Genomic DNA, 20,149 nt, shown 5'->3' with positions numbered 1-20,149 from the left:
GGTTCTTTTTGTCACTGGGGGGCATGATGAAGAGTATAGCTTTCGATGTGTGAATATTTATGATCATAATGTAAACTCCTTTGATCCCCTCCTTGCCTCCTTAACCTCAAGCCCTGCAGAGAGGGTTAAGTTTCAAACCTGAAGTTACTATAATAAGTGAAAGAGAGCCACCCAAAACAGTCTCTCTATAATATATGAGCTGTAAAATGAGAAAGATGAGTGTAATGATGTATATAAACTTCAGTGTTACAAACTGAACTTCACAGAAAGTTAGGAAGGTTAAGAATCGGACCACTGTGATGCTAGAAACCCTTCTGTTTCACAATACCTCCAGGAACAGATTCAGAGACATTGAATATGGGCTGCCTGAAGCCACTGTCCAAAATTAAAGAGATGAAAGAACATTCTGAAGGTGACCAGAGGAATGCAAAGTTAATATAAGCAGAGAGAGCTAGAAATTGGTCCTGGAGTTCCCTCCACTGGTCTCTTTATAGTGCAGTAGTGTTTCTGCAGAGGCTCTCACCCCAAAAGAATCAGAAAACATTCTGGAGACAACTCCGTAACAAGTCAGTATCCTGGAAATATCAGAATGGAAAAGGGCCATAGATAAACCACTCTTCACGGTTTCACACTGGCGCATGAACAAAGTGAAACTGTCAACCGTATCACCACTTACAATATTCATAGCAACAGATTAGTTTACATCTGAATGAAAATGGGATCTCATCCTTCAAACCTTAATCAAAACTCCCACTAGTTTTTATCTGCTTCTGCAAGTGAATGTTGGGGAAATTCTACAAAACTGAGTTGCTATCAACTTCCTGTTTTAGCTTTTGCTGCAAATGTGTGGTCAGTTCTTCTGGCTGGAAATAAGTGATCTACTGTAGATAGAAATTAATCCAATCTGGCCTCAGCTCTTCCATATCGCACCTGTCCTGCCTACTATTATCCAGTACTGCATATCTGACTCTCTCTAGCAGGCTATCCTGGATAGCCTATTGCAGAGGTTTTCAGCCTGTGCTCTGTGGACTCGTGGCCTGCAGACTATGTCTAAGATTCCCAAAGGGGTCCGCACTTCCATTCAACATTTTTTAGGGGTCTGTCAATGAAATTTTTTTTGAAAATCACTGGTGCATTGCCAGCTCAAAATGAATATGGCTGACACCTGGCCTCTTATTTTCCCTCTCAAATCTTTGCCACCACTTTTCTCCACTTCACTTTTCACTGCTATTATCCTTCCTATTGTCAATGCTCATAACCTTGAGTCAGCTTGAACGCTTTCCTTCTCCTCTTCCCACATATCCTGGCAGTCACAAAATCTTACTGCTTCGTCCTCCAAAACACAGTGACAATCTCTTTGGGGTCCTGCTTGCCAACACACTTGCCCATACCCTAGTCATACCTGGTCAGTTGATGTAACCTCCTCTTCTTTAGCCTCTCTAATTCTCACATTCCTTCCTTACAGAATATTGTTACCAAAATAACCTTCCTTGGGAGACCACACCACTTGCCTGTTCAAACCCCACCACTAACTTCTCTTTGCCCTTAAGTTTCTTGTCCTCACTTCTATGGGCCTACTAATCTCCACCTTGGCCTAGATCTCCAAACTTGTTCTTGCTATATCCTAACTTCCCAACTTGTTTGTTTCTTTTCCCCACTTCAGTTGCCAAGATCTTTTCTGTAGCGCCCCTGGTCCCAATTCCTAATGGATCAGGCCAACATCCTCACCTCATTCAATAATAAAAGGAGGGAAGTAACTTGACATGAATTTGGGAAAACACTGCAAACAGGGTTCATAAACATAAACCATGAGCAAAAGACCCATCCCCAAGTAAGTTGAGCAGTGTCCTTTTCCCCTCAGGTTCTTAAGTCCAGCAACCCAAAAGTCCCTTTAGCATGCCCGTCCCTTCTCTGCACCCCACTGTTTCTGTCCTTGGTCAGTGCAGACCCAGAGATCAAAGGTACATCTGCAGAGTTCACCTCCCAGCCTGGGTGTAGGTAAGGAGGCACTTTATTCACTGCACCTCTCCACCAGCTGCCCTGCTAGTCGCTCGCTCTGCTCACCGCCTCACCAGCCACTCCTTTGTCAGCTGAGTGTCAATCACCTTCTGCTGCCACCTGCCTCTAGCTGCTGTGACCTCTGCATATCAGTCTCTTACTGATTTTTCAGCTCTTTATAGGCTGAGCAGAAACACAGTCCCATGTCAAGTGATTTCAACTCTCAGTGATTATTCAGCTCTGGGCAGAAACACAGTCTCACCACAACTGAATTTTAGCTCTGACTGACCATTTAAAATGACAACAAAGCTTCTAATGAAGCCTATTTAGCTCTATTCTTTGAACAGGGGGGAGGAACAGGTCAAACCAGCCTGGAGACTCCTAGGGAAAGGCCACATGCCTCCTGGCAGGGACATCTGTCCCCACCCACCTTACTTTCTCAGGGCTCTGGCATTTGAGACCCTGGCTTACCAAGGTCCTTTCAACTGAAGGTGACCCCCCTCACGTGGGATAATTTAAGTACAGTCCTGCTTCCCTGTATTCCTACAATAATTACAACATTTTGGTAACAGCATTTCACTACCTCTGCATTCAGTACTTAATTGATTTGTGCTCAACACCAGACAAAATTGATTACTTTGATACTGCTCTACGTGCTGAATATCTAAGCAGAGCAGAAGCAAACTGTATTTACATAAACACACACAAAGTCTCTCCCCACCCCAGCTAGCTGTCAGGGGAGCATTCATTCAGACCCTGCTTACACATATGTAGCCATTTGTTTCCAATATCCGTACTCGCTATCTCCAGGCTTCCATAATTACCTTACTCTTGCTTTCACTATAAATAGCTCAGTGCTGTGATATTAAACAAGATGCTGATCTTGAGCTGAATCATACAAGCTGGCGTGTGCTATTCCTTTGAAAACAGCAGACTTGGTGTGTAGCCAGTGACACGGGATGGATATCACAGAGAAATGCTTCAAAGGGATTCTGGAACTGGATGCAACTATTACCTTGCAAGGCAAAGTAAAGAATGGCATTGCCCAGAGGAGAGTGCTTGAGTGGCCAACATGCTGGTAAGGTGCTGACACCCAACCAAGCACAAGCAAGATTCTCTCCTGCTGGTGGCAGGGTGAATCACAGTGCTGGGTACCCTGCAAACAATTACAGCTGGGGACAACTGAAGAAAGGAGGTGTGCTTGGCGGAAGACTGGGCGAAAGATTGACCTTAGCAAGGAAGAAGCTGTGCTGCCCCAGCAAGAGACTGAGAGGAAAGAGACATTTTAAATTATTGTATGCTCATAAAGTAGCCCCCAAAAGGAGTGCTATTAAATAACTCAAGCATTGGTCATGTACTGCGGAGTCAGCAGAGAATGGAAACTGAGGACAGGTGCTGAAGAACTACCTGAGACCAGTAGGGCATGCTGCATATCCTCAGTTGGGTTAAACACTGAAGCTATATTTTATGTGCCTAATCATAACTTTAAATTGAAATTCAATGTCTTTCTAAAATACGCGATGAAGCTCAGTTAGTAGTCATGGGTTTGCTGTAGAAATCACTGAGTGAAATAATACAGTATACGTTATGCAGGAGGTCAGACTAGGTGATTCTAATAGCCCCTTCTGGCCTTAATCTGTGAACAATGGATGCTCTTCTTATCCATATAAACATCCAATATATCTTTTTCATGACCTCAATGATACCTTGTGGCAATGAGTTCCATAGATCGGTTATGCATGGTGGTGCAAACCCTGCCCCTTGATGGATTACTCACTATTTCTATACAACTGCTATGGAGAATACTTTCCTAATGCCACAGAAAAATACTTAAGTTGCTGTTGGATAACTGATCTATAGAAAAATTCACCAAATATGTATAGAATGAGTCATCTTGTGACTATTACAGAATATGCTATATCTCTTACTTTTCTTCGAATACAACACGCAGGATATCCATTATGCACTGATCTCCTTTTTTAACAGTATTCTTCATGTTCACTTACTGTCTCTCCTTTATCCTGAGCAGTGGTGGTAAGTTTTGCTAGGACATTAGTCAGATTTCAACCAGTCATTTAGGGGTAATTAGTCTGTGGATAATTTGAAGTCTGATTAATTTTTTTGTTACCCGTGATTACAAAGAGATACTCTTAAATATTACTTTAACTCCAGGCAGTTGTCTCTCGTCGAGAAAAATTTAGGTACATGTTCTTGTAATTGAATGTAACCATTAACTCATATAATCTGGTTGACAAATGTCCCTAATGCTCCGTCTCTTCATGGTAAATGGCACCAATGAACAATGGTGAAAGTGCCCACTGCACACTGTGACAGACCTTGCCAGTTCAATTAATTATGGTTTGTTGCCTAGCTGAGTCTGTGCAACCAGCACACAGTGCCCTTTGACCTGTTAAATGTGTAATAATGGGTCAATAAGATGCACTGGCTGCTTCAATCCTTTGGATCTTGACAGAAGACACAGTCGGGCTTCTGATTTGCTTGTGGTTCAATCTGAATGGTGACCGAGTGGAAGGCGTAAGTGTCAAAGAGAACCTGAGTAACTTCTTTCAGGATCTGGTGATTGTCCACTGTGTCTTCTGTAGAACAAAAATTATCACACTGCAGAAATGTAATACTTCCAAGAAACATGAGTGACTACTGAAACTATTGGCAAACATTTGGGGTGATTTACTTCTGTTTCCAAGTTACAGTTTAATAACTATATTGCAACTATCTGTTCAGTCTTGCTCAGCAAGCTTGTACCCTATGTTGTTGTAGCTGATGAAAAATTTTCAATTTTTTTAACAATAATGTTCTACAAAAATATTGAGGGAAGTTGTTGTTGCTTTTATTTGTTTTTTAACAAAAAATAAATTTGTTTTAATAAGCACCAGATACAGACAAGCAGTTGTATCCCAGTCAGGAGAAATTGACTTTACTAGGCTTCAGATGAATTATTATTTTTCTGTTTGCAGAAATTTACTGACCTGTGACAACATGAGCAGACAGAATAACTTGATTCATTGTTAGAGACCAGAGATGAAGGTTGTGGATAGACTCCACTTTGTTGACTGCTAGAATTCTCTCTCTCACTGCATCATAATTAAATCCTTTGGGTGTTCCTGTAGAGGAGGAAATATGCCTTTTGATTAAATAAGAACTATATTCAATTAAAGGACACATGGAGAGACCCCTGAATCTTTACTGAATTAGGCTTGGGTTTTCTTATAAAAAGATGTGCCATAGAGTACAGCAATATTTTTCTGTTTACTGTGAAGTTAAATTCTGTCCCCAGTTACACAGTAATTCACTAGGGTGTAACTCAATGGAGCAATTAAATGCAAATAGATTTTAGACTTATGAAAGTCTGCTTTTATTTATGGGAGTATGCTGTTTATTAATATTCCATTAATCTGCTTTGACATCTTCAGGGGTATTTATACCTAGTATCTGAGCACCTCACAAGCACTGATGGCTTTTTATCTTGAATAACCCTATGAGGTAGGGAAATATTATCTCCATTTTACAGATAGGAAGATGCAGAACAGATTAAGTGACATGCCCAAGGTCACATAGGAAATCTGAGATTAGACTTGAACCCAAATTTCCTAAATCCCACTCAAGTACCCTCTTCACTAGACCACTCTTCTTGTCTAATAGGAAGGTCAAAACTTGCCTTTGGGTCAGAGTGCAGGAGTGAGGACAATTCTATTGGAATTAGATATGGGTCTGAGCCTCCGAGTCCAAACCAGAATCCAAACTTCCCCAGAGCCAAGTCTTTGTGGTTCCAGTGCTCTGAATTAGGGTTTATATGATTCTCCGCTTGATGCTCTATCTCTGTTGTGTCTAACTGCTCTGTAAGTTGCAAAGAATTAATTTAGGTACTATGTCATAAGACTATGTCAGACCAATGGTTCATATAGCCCAGTATCCTGTTGCCTGACAGTGGCCAATGCCAGGTGCTTCAGAGGGAATGAACAGATCATCTCAACATTGAGTGATCCATCCCTTGTCCTCCAGTCCTTACTTCTGGCAGTCATAGGCTTAGGGACATCCAGAACATGGGGTTTGTCTCTGACTATCTTGGCTAATAGCCATTGATGGACTTTATCAAACTGAATTTACCTAATTGTTTTTGGAACCCAGTTATACTTTGGGCTTCATAACATCCTCCAGCAATGAGTTCCACAGGTTGATTGTATGTTGTATGAACAAATACTTCCTTATATTTGTTTTAAACCTGCTGTCTATTAATTTCATTGAGTGGTCCCTGGTTCTTATGTTATGTGAAGGGTAAATAACACTTTCTATTCACTTTCTCCACACCATTCATGATTTTATAGACCTCTATCATATTCCCCCTCCCCTTCGTTGCTTCTTTTATAAATGGAACAGTCACAATCTTTTAAATCTCTCTTCATATGGAAGCTGCTCCATCCCCCTAATAATTTTTGTTGCCCTTCTATTATCCTTTCCAATTCTAATTTATCTTTTTTGAGCTGGAGTGACCAGAACTACATGCAGTATTCAAGGTGTGGGTGTACCATGGATTTATAGAGTGGCATTATGATATTTTCAGTTTTATTATCTATCCCTTTACTAATGGTTCCTAATATTGCTAAAACTGTCTCTGCACATTGAACAGATGTTTTCAGAGAACTATCCATGATGACTCCAAGACCCTTTTTGAGTGGTAACAGCTAATTTAGAACTGTTGTATTAATTTAGATGGAATATATGAGCTCCAGGTGTTAGCATAAGGCAGTCACTGTCCAACATTAAACAGAGTTAAACAAAGTCTGGGGCTTGGTTTACTGAGACCTCTGCCTGCTTAGCACCATGGCAAACACACCATTAAAAATCCATTTTATTAAAAATACAGAAAAGAAGAAAAAAGAGTTAATATTTTACATTTCAGATGCTTTAAATAAGACTTTCGTTTTAAGAACTTCTCTTGTTCTCTTTCCCTTTAGCTGAAGAAAGTTTTCAAAAAGAAAAACTGCTGTTGTTTGACAGTCGCTTGGATGGTATCAAAGACAGTAATAACTGTCCTTTTTGGGAAAAGAGAAAAAGTTAGTTGAGATGGGCTGGAGATGTCACTGCTGCTGTTTCTTGTTAAAATCAAGTCCTAGAAGGAAAAGCCACCTTGTTTGACAGTCTTTTAGATCAGCGGTTCTCAAACTTTAGCAACCCGAGGACCTCATGCCCCCATCCCTTCACCCAAGGCCCCACCCCGAGCCCACCTCTTCCCACCCCTGCCCATCTTCTTCCCCACCTCCTTCCACCCCCTTCCCCAAGCATGCCCTGTCCCCACTCCTCCCCTTGTCTCCCAGCTCCTCCTGCATGCCGGGGAACAGCTATTCTGCAGTGTGCAAGAGGCACTGGGGGTGTGGGGGGGGGAGGAATTGATCAGTGGGGCCTGTGGATCTCTGAATACCCTCATGAACCCCCAGGGGTCTGCAGACCCCAGTTTGAGAAATGCTGTGTTAGGTGGTATCAAAGATGGTAAAAACTGTCATCTCAGGTGGTGTTTGGGATTCAGCTGGAGCCAGTAGGGGTAGCAATGTCATCTGTCTCCATTTCATTCTGGTCAGGACACCTCACTGGATGAAGGCCCAGTATCCCAGGAAACAGTGATGGTGGTAGCCATGATGGTGAAGCTCACTCCAGTAGTTATCTGTTCTTTCGAGTGTTTGATTTTTGATGTTGTTCTTTTCAATTTTCCACACAGAAATCCCTTTCTTATAAGGGCTCAAAAAGGGAGTGATAGGTGGACTAGCCCATTTGCTCATTATTTTGTCCACCAATTAGGCCTAAGATCTGATATACCAAATTTTGGCTTATTAACTTCCAGTTCCACCTCTCTTGTTTTTAACAAGCATAATTTCAACACAGTCCTTGAATCCTAACAACCTGGTCTTTCCCCCCATCAACATTTGTTATTATAGTTTATTTTAATACTTTGGAACATTTACATACTTTTTACAGTTGAGCTCACAATTCAGGCAAATTTGTAGACTCCATTATCAGAAAACAATCCATCATCTTGTATGTAAAGTTGAGATAATTTTTCCGATGTGCATTACTTTGCACTTAACACTGAATTTCATCTGTTATTTTATTGCCCAGTCACCCCGTGAGATCCTTTTGTAACTCTTCACTATTGGATTTGGACTTAACTCTCTTGAGTAATTTTTTTACTGCTTTCCATTGAGAAAACTGACAATTTATTCCTACTCCGTTTCCTATCTTTTGAACAGTTACTGGTCCATGACAGGACCTTCCCTCTTTCCCCAGGGCTGCCTGCTTTGCTTAAGAGCCTTTGGTGTCAAAGGCTTTCTGAAAGTCCAAGTACACTATATCAATTATACCACCCTTGTCCACATGCTTGTTGACACCCTCAAAGAATTCCCTTTATAAAAGCCATGTCATCATGTATAATAATGATATGGTCAATTCAACTCAGTTGTGCCTTTCTTACAATAGCTCTGATGCCAGTTATTTGTGCTTACACAAGGACCTCAGTGTCTTGTGTTTTGTTCTGTCAGTTTATCACAAGAATACTATGCTGTAGGGAGCACAGACTCAGCACAGTATGGTGCTGAGAGGAAGGGTCTTCATGAGAACTAATCACAAACTCTCTGAAGGAATTGTTTCCTGTGGGGAGAATGCAGGTTCATTGGAATAGTAACATTTCACAGAAACTGTTCAATTTCAATGAAGGTCCAGTGGAATGCAGGCAGTGATCTGATGAAACCCTATCTGCCAGATGGTCAACCCAGTTCCTCAGCAGCCTACCAGGCAGGCTGATGGGGAGCCAAGAACCCAGAAGCCCTGGGAACACCAGCTCAGGTGACAATCCTGGAGCTTCCAGGCTCCTGGCTCCCCTTCAGCCCACCAGGCTGAGCAGACCCAAAGGAACTATTATGCTCTGGGGTTCACCTAACAGAGTCAAAAAGTAACTCAGAACAGTATGCAGTATTGTCAGTCCAAATGGTCTGGGGAAAAAGCAGTCCATTGGCTGGCACATATGTATTGCATTGATCAGGATGTGAGTAAGAACAATGGGCCAAATTTATTCCCAATGGAACCCACTGACTTGAGTGGAATTAACCTCCAAAGGATTTAGCCCAAAGTTCTTAGCTGAAATACATGAGATGGAATGGGTTAAACAGAGGTTAAAACTTGCCTAATGTCACATTACTGAGAGCGCAGCAGATCCAGAAATTAAACCCAAAGTTCTAACTCCCAGGCCTTTGTGATAACCAACAGACCAGGCATCCTCCACTTTCATTACCTAATGTAAGAGAGATGACCTGCCAGGTACAGTATTCTGGCTAGACACATATGACACTTTAGGAACCTAAATCCCCAAATCTGGCCCCACTCAGTTGCTGCTGAACCCTATAGGCACCTAAACTCAGTTGGCACCTACGTTTTTGCAGTATCATTTCCTTAGGTGCCTATGTTTCTGCCTGTGTGCATGTGCACTGCAGCCTCACTCTAGGTGTTTAGACGTCTAAGCCTTAGAGTATTGCAGGAACCAGAGAAAGATAAATGTTGCTCTACCTAACTCACCTGTGGGGACCAATCTGGTATGTGTGTTCAGAGCTGGCCTGCCATATCATGCCTTTCTAAGTGAGCTCACACAAAATGGAGGAGGAGCTCCCCTTTCATAACATAACCTTTAGTACAGTGGTTGGGGTACTCACTCGGGATGTGGGAGACCCTTTGCCTGAGAGGGAGATGGAATTTGAACAGGGCTTTGCCATCTCTCAGGTGAGTGCACTAATTGCTAGGCTGTGGGATATTCTGGTGTGGGCCTCCCTCACCCACTCCTGTAGAAGCTGTTCCACTGTGGGTTGATAATTTTAAAAAGCCATTGGGACAGGGGGAACTGAATAATGGGTCTCCCATGCAGGGCTAGCTCCAGTGTTTTTGGTGCCCCAAGCAGTGGGGGAAAAAAAAAGCGATCGGCAGCACTTCAGTGGCAGTTCTACCACTGCCACTTCATTCTTCAGCGGCAGGTCCTTCCCTCTGAGAGGGACTGAGGGACCCACCGCTGAATTGCCGCCAAAGAGCTGGATGTGCTGCCCCTTTCCGTTGGCCACCCCAAGCACCTGCTTGCTGCACTGATGCCTGGAGCCGGCCCTGCTCCTGTGCAAATGTCCTAAGCACCAGGCTACAGAGTCAGTGTCTTGTACACTCTCTCTGTTGATTCTTTCATTATTTATTCACCTTAACCCCTGGGCTAACAGGTGTGAGGGAGGTCCTTTTCTTTCGCAAAAAATGGCATGGGTGCCTAACCCCAAGAGAAGGTTTGCAGCTAAGTATCCCAGAGGGAGGCACCTTCCTCCAGCCTGGATTTAGGCACCAAATTCACTGAGAGAGTGGGGATTAAGACATACCCTTGCTTTGGCATCTCCCATTGGCTAGTTTAGGCAGGGAGCTACCTAGCATGGTGGCTTCTGTGAATTCCATTCTTAGACACCTATCTCCTTCCATTCATTACATAGGGAACCTAGACACTGAACTCAGGCTTTGTGAAACCCACTGATTTTCTAGAAGCCTAAAATTTAGGCTTTGCAATTGCCATGCCTACATTTTTGTGACTCTCACTCTAAATGTCTACCCCATGACAGGTGAACACAGAGGCAACCTCTGGGAAAGCTTTATAGTATGACTATATTGATAAATTTCTTTACTGAAACAAAAACGAAGAGACAATAAAGACATATGAAGCCATAAGGTACGCAGCGAGTCAAGTTGGTTAAAGCATAGCAATCCAAAAATCTACATCACAACAGTTCCTCATTCCTTTAAGGCCTATGTCTTTTGTAGTTGACGCAATAGCTGCGTCATATCGCTTAACCCCAAGAAAGCAAAAACTTGTATCTGTGACTGCTACTCTGACTTTCAGCCTTGGCAAATCAAACATCAGGCCCACAGCTGACACATCTAGGCAGTCTCACTACCTTAATGAAAAGGTGCTTAGAACTGTCCATTTTACTTTGAACTCTAACCTGACTTTGAAAGCTGCCTGGGTTTGCTCTTTCGGATTAATGTAGCCAAAACCTTAGCAGTGTTTTATACCTTTGCCGCTTGATAAAATGTCAAACCTGCAGCACAATTTTTATGATTTATTTGTGGCACAAGCTTGGTTGTGCTCATGAGTCATAATGGAAATACACAATGCACAAAACAAAGAATTCACAAATGCCATGGGGTTATGGGAGGCAATGGCATGCATGTGAAAAACAGAGAGAGTTGTAGAAATTCATCATGGTTTCACTAACAAAACAGCAACACATAGATTCTTGAAGAAGATTCAATGGAAAATTGGAATATACATAACTCTGTCATTATATCATCTCAAATAGTTCTAATTAGAATTATGATTAGCATATGCTTAGAATTATGAAAATACTGAAAATGACATCAGTGCACTGCTATGTTTGGACAAGCTACTGTTTGCTATTTAGCTTGCTGTGGGTATTATGCTGTGTGTTAATAAGAGGCAAGGTCCAGCTGTGATGGTATGCTTTAAGGAGGCAGAGTGCAAGGGATTTTGTATCTCAAAAGGACTAGAAGCATGCTAGAGGGGTTATGCAAGATCAGAAAGTGTTAAAACATTTCTACGTTTCTGACTGCAGCTGTTGATGGTAGCCCACATCTGATTATATATGTTACCCTAAGAGAATTAGACTAGCATCAATGTAGTCTAGTCCTGAAAGATAGGGGCCAAATTATGTTCTCCAATATTTTCACATAACTCCCACTGCAGAATTGTATGTAAATATTGGAGAAATTGAAATTGGAGAGGGTCACATGAAGAGCAGAATTTGGCAAATTATTTTCTAGGTATTTTCACAGACATGCTTTTTCCTTTGCTGTAGTATAATATACCATCTAGTATCCATCTGAAGTGCTCTAAGAGTTTATTTTAAAATACTTTGGGTTCAATTCAGATTTTCAATTTCAACAATTAACATTTTTGAGATTTCTACATAATGCACATGTAGAAAGAACGTATCTTCCATGAAGAGTGGTGAAGATTTTTTTAACTAATAAATGCCGAAAGTTAGTCTCCTAAATGTGTATTTAGGCACCTGGCTGAAATTAATAGGAGACATTCTCTGTCCAACACTTCTGAAGATCAGGGGAGGTATTTAGGGGACTAAATATGGATTTAAGACTCTAACTTGAGGCAACCATTTTTAACCCCCTGGCCAGTGTTGGTAAGTATTCTATAGAGAGACAGAGAGAACAGAATAATATTGATTCCAGAAATAACTAATGTACATACAGAAGTTCTTACCTTCCATCAAAACAAGCAAAATGTCCCTTAAAATGGTGACGGTTGTTGCCAGCACAAAGATAGAGAACACAAATGTGCAGACTGGGTCAGCTATTTTGTATTCTGGCTAAAAAAAACAAAAAGCACATCACTTGATTAAATTAATCACTTTCAGTTTCTGGCTGACATTTTTAACAAGTTAATCAAAAACCAATATAATCCATTTATCTAACACAGTAACCATTGCTGATATTCTCGACCAGTACAGTCCCAGTACAGCTGGGTTAACAGACAATTTTCTGATTGCATTATTCTTTAAGACCTCAAGCCACTAACGATAAAGGAGAAAAAGACACATAACAATAGATTCCTTCTGGCTTAAACCCCAAGAAAAAAATTGTTGTGCTCTCAACAGCCATTTTATTTACAGAAATGAACATAACTGTCCTTGACTAAATTACAATATATATCATTAAGACAGAGAAAATATGTACATAGCATCTAATGACGGTGTTATGAAAATAACTGCATCATTAATTGCTATGAAGGTGAGTAAACCCAGTAAAACTGACCTTAAAGAATATTATTAGTGCACTAATTAGCACACTAATGCTCTGAAATAGATCTCCAATGGCATGTACAAAAGCTGCCCTCACACTGGCATTGGCCAAAGCTGGCTTCTGTTGAAGAGCTGATATATGTTCACTGGCTTGTGCTCTGTGACTATGTCCTGCTCCAGTCTGGTGCAGAGTCAGACTTAATCTGAAAGAGATACAATGCTGCAAATATCAGCGAGACCATCCTGTCTAAGAGAACAACAAACACTTCAGTATCACACTCCTTAATGCAAAAGATAAGCAATAGCACGTGTATGTGTAAATATATGTAGATATTGTCCACTCCAGGAAATCTCAAAATGATTAAGTATTTTATATACAAAAAAGACAACTTACATGACATTGGCTATCACTGCACAACCAGAAGTAATGAGCATCACTGTAGCTTCAATCTCATAATTTGGTTGCAGCAGTCTCATGGTCGCCAAATATGTCAACACGCCAGTCACCACCCAAATGATTAGCATCGACATCAAAGCACCCAGAATTTCTAGGGGTTAAAACAATTGAATTTTAAGGGCATTTTAAATAAAATGCAAGGAATTGGCTAATAGATTAGCACTAACACTTTCCCCATTAGAAAGCAGTTCTTATGTGTTTGCATATCCTAATATTCAAATCATGTTGGGATCAAATAAATCTGGTTTCCCCAGGGTTGATGCTTGTTGCAGACTTACGGGCATGGTTTGGGAATGATGGATTCATATATGTTCCCATAGGCTTGCAGAGTGTCTGGGATTTGTGCCCAATTGCCCCAGAAAACACCATGTGAAACTGAAATGCACTGTAGAATTGAAGCCTCAAGATGTCTGCAGATATCCAAATGGAGTACACAATTGCACAAACCTTTAGTAGACTGTACATGAATGCAAGTCCTGTTTCCGTACAATGGTGAGTGCCCATGTAGGGGCAGGGCGAGGCAGTGGGGAAGGAAAGGGATGGGATAGTGCAGAAGGAAGAGATGGGGATGACTGTGAGTGCCAGCTCCTTACTTGTGGGCATCCATGCCAGAGGTGTCCAGAGAAATGGGGGGGGGGGCATGTGTCCCACTACTAGCTACACTACGTGTCGCCTTTGGGGAGGATAAGCATGCTCCAGGCTGCAGCGTGCCTGGAACTGCCTGCAGCTGACAGCTCCTGCCTGCCTGTTCATTGGCTTGTGCTCTGTGACTATGTCCAGACCCCTGCTGGCCATGTCCAGACCTTGAGCTCTCAGTCAAAACAGGAGGCTGCCCTTGTAAGGCCCATCTCTGGGGGGAGAACTGGAGTGGGGTGGAAATTTGTCCTGTGGGTGGCTTCCCAGCTATGGTTCCCCATGGCTCAATTGTTGGGATCACCCCTACCCCTGACTGTCCGGGAGCACGTGTCGATGGACATGTGCCTGACTGGGCAGCTACAGCAGGCAGGTTGGTGTATATATTGCATGGATGCAGCCTACATAACACATAGATAGCTGCATACGCAGCCCACAATGGTAAATAGGTTGAGAACCACTGGTCTAATAACTTTGGCTGTAACATTCTCCAGTACTATATTCTTTTCTTCTTTGAGGTTCCATGACTTGCTGTTTTCCAGTTTCTGATGTATCCTGGGAGCTTTGAGAACATTAATAGATTAGCTTCACAAACCCGCAGACCTGTGCATGCTATGACGAATTACCTTTTCTATTTCACATGGTCATATGACAGTACATTTGGTACCTGCTCTGTGCCATCCAAAAGTTAACCTTTTAGTGGAAGGTTTAGATGATAGCCAAAGTGAGCAAAGGCTAATTAGGAAACTTGTCAAGTCAACCAAGATGTGTGCTGCATCAGTTATCACAGCAAGACTTCCTGAAATTTGTCCACCTGTGTAAAACAAATACATGCATATAATAGGACGTGTATCCAAGATCTTATTTGTTATAATAAAACTAAGGAAAACTTCATTTACAATGATAATGTATGGCATAACTTTAAACTTTTTACAGACTAGAAGAAGTTTTTATCCCATTCATGCATTCAACTATTCCTAATCCTGAAAAAAGTTGCATCTTAGTTTTACTAAAGCATACAGTGGCTGATAAATCTTCAACATGTTGTAACTCATTTGAAATGTGGTTTAATTGCTACTTTAAAGTGGGAGAACAATTGCAGTCTCAAACATCCTGAATTACAATCCGATTATGCCCCTAATATCTCCTCACAAATCACTGACATTTTTGTCAACACAATATGGCCCTGATCAAACTTAGCAACACTCATGACACAAAAATGGGTGAAGATGGCTTTGTTTGTTTCCTGACCCCAGGATGAGTGGTTCTCTGGCATAATGTAGAGCAAGGGTGGGCAAACACATCTGGGTGGGGAAATTGTATGCAGCACCAAGAACCTGGGCTGGGGCAGGGGGTTGGGGTGCGGGAGGGAATGCAGGGTGTGGGAGGGGGTATGGTGTGCAGGAAGACACTCAGAGCAAGGGGTTGGGGTGGAGGAGGGTGCGGGGTGCAGTAGGGAGATCAGGGCAAGGGGTTGAGATGCAGGAGGGGGTGCAGAGTGCAGTGGGGGATCAGGGCAGGGGTGCAGGGAGGGGTGCAGAGTGTTTGGGGGGCTCAGGGCAGGGGGTTGGGGGCTTAGGAAAGAGGGTTGGGGTATAGCAGGGGGTTGTGGGCTCAGGGCAGGGGGTTGGGGTGCAGGAAGGGTGCGGGGTACAGCAGGGGGCTCAGAAGAGGGAGTTTGGGGGCAGGGTGCAGAAGAGGTTCGGGGTGTGGGCTCTGGCCTGGTGCCACTTACCTGGAGCGGCTCTGGGGGGGCAGCGGCGCGCAGTGAGGCTGAGGCAGGCTCCTTGCCTGTCCTGGCCCCGCGCCACTCCTGGAAGCGGCCAGCACCATGTCCCTGCAGCCCCTGGGAGATGGGGGGCAGAGGGCTCCACGCACTGCCCTTGCCTGTAGGTACCTCCCCTGAAGCTCCCATTGGCCGTGGTTCCCCATTCCTGGGTGGCAATCCCGCAGGCCAGATCCAAAACCCTGATAGGCTGTAGTTTGCCCACCCTTGATTTAGAGCAACCTAAACAGTCCCGCTATTGGGGGTAACTTTCCTGGCTAATGCACTATCCCAGTGAAGTGGGCTAGAGAAAGGATCTGAGTCCTCACTCCCACTTCCTTTATCAGAGGAAGCTCCCCTTCCACTCTCCTGTGTGGCAGAGTCCTCGTAACCCCAACAAGACTGAACCCAGGATTCCTAGGGGGCTCGACCCCCAACCTTGTTGTGGTCACTTAGGGTAGGGGCTAGGATGACCCTACTCCAGGGCGCTCTCTCTGCCCTGATGCTTCCCTGACCCACTAATTATTAAATACAGTTCAAAGCAAATACAATTTATTAAGCAGCAATCAATTAAAAGAAATAAGGAAAAAATGAGAAAGGTTAAAGGAAAACACATCAGCCCGTTTTGTGGCACAGAGGCACCACAACCAGAATCTCTGGAATGTCAGAGAAGTTCAGTCTGTTCCTCACAAGTCCCAGGCCTCCTTCTCAGGCCCTGGCTGTGCTGCAGGATGCTGCAGGTCGGACACTTGCTCTGGCGGCTCAAGGCTCTAGGTGGCAGGACCCTTCTTTCCAGTGTCGTCTCTGCCCCGTTGGAGTTACAATATCCCTCCAAGTCTGGCCTGCAGGGCCCCTTTGCTGGGGGTGTCTCCCTGTGCTGGGCCTGCTGCCTAGGGTCCCCCTCGCTCTCCCAACTGCTCACTGCACTCGGCTCCGGGACTGCTCCAGCCCCAGCTCCACACTGCCTCAGCACAGCTGCTGCTCCTGCTCTGCCTTCAGCTTCCTGGGCTGCTTCTCTGGCCCCTCTGACTCTGATTGCTACAGGTCTGCTCCCAGGACAGGTCTGCTCTGTGGGCTGCTTCTGTGACTCTGCTCCCAGCCTGACCTGCTTCCTGGCTGCTTTTCTGCCCCTCTGGCTGGCACGGCTCTGCTCCCCAGCTCAGCTTGGGCCCCTGCTTTCTCCTTAGCTCGGCCCCATTCTGTCTGACCCAGGTAATTCTAGCTCGGGACCCCCCTGCCCTCCTGATTCCCTGATTATCCTGCCCACCCTGCCAATCAGGCTGACCTGGAGCATTGGCCTCTCCCCATTTCCCCTGGGGATTGTCAGTCTCAAGTCCTGATTTCCCATTGACCCTTCCCCTTTCTTTTGGTACTGGGAGCTAGCCAACAAAAACAAGAGTCCCCTTACATAAAGGCAGTGAACAACAGTAAATGGGATTTAAGGAATAATCCAACAGAAAGACAGTATGTTTGGTGCCCTATTTATGTGATATACAGTATAGTATTTTGGGTAGGGGAAGGGAGCGTTACATTTGCCATATTAAACCCATCATTTTTTATATATAGGACATGCTTTAAGCTAGTCACACTATAGACTATAGGCTGATCTAAATTATGCCAGAGATACTAAAGGTTGCTCTAAATTACACCAGCAGCCAATGGTCACATGGGGCAAATATGGCAACCAGGGATCACAGAGAAGGAACCATTATGTCAGCTCTGAAACTGATGTCTATGTAGCATAGAGCTGTGTGTGGCATAAAACACACAGTAGGGTGGCCATAGTGCTGCTAAGACTCAGGGCCTATTACTTTAGTCCCATCACACTTTTTTTTTACCCTGTCTGAATCAACTGATTTATTCAGCCACGACCGACTCATCTATTGATCTTAACCACACCCTGATATGAATACCAGTAAAAAGTCTGGAAAACATTACAAAAAGCAACATACCATTTTCAGACCTTATGAGGAAATCTGACCCCTAAGTATATCTCCTGATTGTCTGTGGTTCTCTTAACACCCACAAGGTGGCAGATACCGGTTCAAATTCCTCTCCACATGGTAGGTGAATCTTGTTGATCTGTATGCATGGCCAGATTTTCAAGTGCTATATAGCTCAACAACATAGTTACTGTTCAGAAAATAGCTTGCTCCACAGGTGGTGGTAAGCTTAAGTCTTTGTTGCCCTGCAGGTGTGGCTAGGTTAAACTGATACAAAGTGATATGTTTCATCTGGCAAACAGTGTTTTCTCCAACAAGATCCTTCCCAAATAATTATACTGTAAGTTACACATATAGGACACAGAACATTCTTCTGTTCCTTATAAGTGTCATTTACTGCTGCCTATGGGTTACTTCCCAAAATGGAGCAGCAGGGTTTCATTGCAGTGAAATGAAAGAACACAACAGAACAGAGATTATCCAAAATGTGAGGAGGCTCTGCAGGACAGCTGGTCAGCAAATGGATTTTTCCATCTGGCAAAAAGCGCCAAAAAAGAGGGGTTTTTTTTTTGAAGAAACAAAATCATCCTGAATAGGAACAAGAAGCCAGAATCTGAAGTTTGCCACAAAACAAAATCCCACAAGAAACAAAACAAAAAAAAGCCACATTCATTTCAGTCAATCAAAATATTTTGATTTGATAAAACCAGAATGAAATATTTGAATCTATTTATTTTTACATAAAGCAAATTTCAAAATGAAACTTTTCCATGCCGAGATGTTTCAACATTTTCAAAATGTTTTTCCATTTTTTCCCCATAACAATATTTTGTCAAATGGATATTATTGCATAAAAAATGAGGTGTAATCTAAACAGCATTTTTTGACCAAAAACTGTTATGATGAAAATTTTTTATCAGTTTTACTCTGCATGAACACACCAACTTTTCAGTTGTGATACATCACCTAAAGCTGCACTTTAGATATTTTCTAGGCAGACATCTATTTAACACAGTAACATGCAACATGTTGCAATCATAAGAAGCTGGAATATGAGATGTTTTTCTCTTAACTTGGCATACAGACCACAAAATGCTGCAACATCCTTTTACATTTTGGATACTTTACTTCCATTCTGTTGTGTTTTTTTTTCATACAGAATTACAAGACCCCCCACTCTGCTCAGCTTGAAATTCTGAAAGATGATGCCAAAAACTATCAGACATATTGCCCAAGTTGATGCATGCCAAGAGGTGTCTCTTTGAAATCTCCTTGTGCTGGTCCCAGCAATGTGGGCATGGCTTCCCTTTTAATTACATGATATAGTTAGGCTTCTATCTACCTCAAGGTGCCAAAATGGAACTGAAATCTTTCAGGGATTGTCCCAAATCCACATTTTGTCATTAACTGCAAATATCCCCATTTGAGCACTCTTACCTTCATAGATTCTAAGTTCAGAAGGGACAATTTGATCATCCATGCTGAGCTCCCATATAGCACAGGTAACTGAACTTCCCCCAAATATTTCATAGAACATAACTTTTAGAAAAACATCCAATCTTGATTTTAAAATTGTCAGTGATGGAGAATCCATCATGACCCTTGGAAAATTGTTCCGATGGTTAATTACTATCATTCTTAAAAATGTATGCTTTATTTCCATTTTAAATGTGCTTAGCTACAACTTCCAGCCATTGGATTGTGTTAATACCTTTCTCTGCTAGATTGAAGAACCCATTTAAAATATATGTTCTACATTGTGATGGGGTAAACCTGCCTTGCACTGGACAAGTTAACCCCATATTGTGGGCTAAGGAAGCCACACCCTGTCACCACTGCTGGGCATGCTCCAGCTGAAGCCTCAGTATAAAAAGGAGCAGCCCAGCTCAGTTGGGGCTGATCACTAAGGGGAAAGGACACGCATTGCAGACTCGTTCTCAGGAGCTGGTGGAGCTCCAAACCATGGAGGCCAGGTGCACTGAGACTCAGGCAGATACCTGGCTGCCCATGGAAGACAAAGAGTGGATGGAGTCATCAGGAGCTTCACCAGCTGATGACCCCAGAAGACTGGTGGATAACTGCACAGGAAACAGGGTAGGAAGTTGCCCAGGGGAATTAGCCTTTTTCCGGTTGTAGAACTGGGGCAAAGTCAGCATGTTTTGGATGGATCCCCGCTGACCTAGTGGTGAATACAGTCAGTTCTTACAGGCCCTCCTCCTACCCTGGCTGCAGCCCACTCCCCACTGGCCACTAGGTCTTACAGCCCTTCATAGGAGGGCTGCCATATTGACTCCAGCCACTGAGCTGTGCAGCTTTGCAAAGGAGGGCCACCATATTGACTCTGGCTACTGAGCCATGCAGTCCTTCATAGAAGGGCCATCTTATTGACTCTAGACATTAGGCATACTGCCCAGAGGCTAAGGGCAGTTTCTTGGACTCAGACTTGGGGCTGTAACATCCCTTCCCCTCCCCCTGCCTCGTGACACCCATTTCTTAT

At 43.2% G+C, this 20,149-nt stretch overlaps 1 protein-coding gene across 1 annotated transcript in view; it reads right to left on the bottom strand.

Moving 5' to 3' along the window:
• Positions 1-4,449: 4,449 nt before the first annotated feature.
• SLC30A8 (solute carrier family 30 member 8) overlaps positions 4,450-20,149 on the bottom strand; it is a 31,394-nt gene continuing 15,694 nt past the window's right edge. The window contains exons 3-8 of the mRNA XM_030549608.1: positions 14,612-14,758; positions 13,249-13,402; positions 12,868-13,057; positions 12,317-12,422; positions 4,986-5,120; positions 4,450-4,595 (exon numbers count right to left, since the gene is read on the bottom strand). Coding sequence (XP_030405468.1) covers positions 4,450-4,595; positions 4,986-5,120; positions 12,317-12,422; positions 12,868-13,057; positions 13,249-13,402; positions 14,612-14,758 — 878 coding nt within the window. The remainder of the gene's footprint in view (positions 4,596-4,985; positions 5,121-12,316; positions 12,423-12,867; positions 13,058-13,248; positions 13,403-14,611; positions 14,759-20,149) is intronic.

This window comes from Gopherus evgoodei, chromosome 2, assembly GCF_007399415.2.
Source record: "Gopherus evgoodei ecotype Sinaloan lineage chromosome 2, rGopEvg1_v1.p, whole genome shotgun sequence".
Classification (NCBI taxonomy): domain Eukaryota; kingdom Metazoa; phylum Chordata; order Testudines; family Testudinidae; genus Gopherus; species Gopherus evgoodei.
The sequence above is the reverse complement of the archived record's forward strand: the minus strand, read 5'-3'. Positions and strand labels throughout refer to the sequence as shown.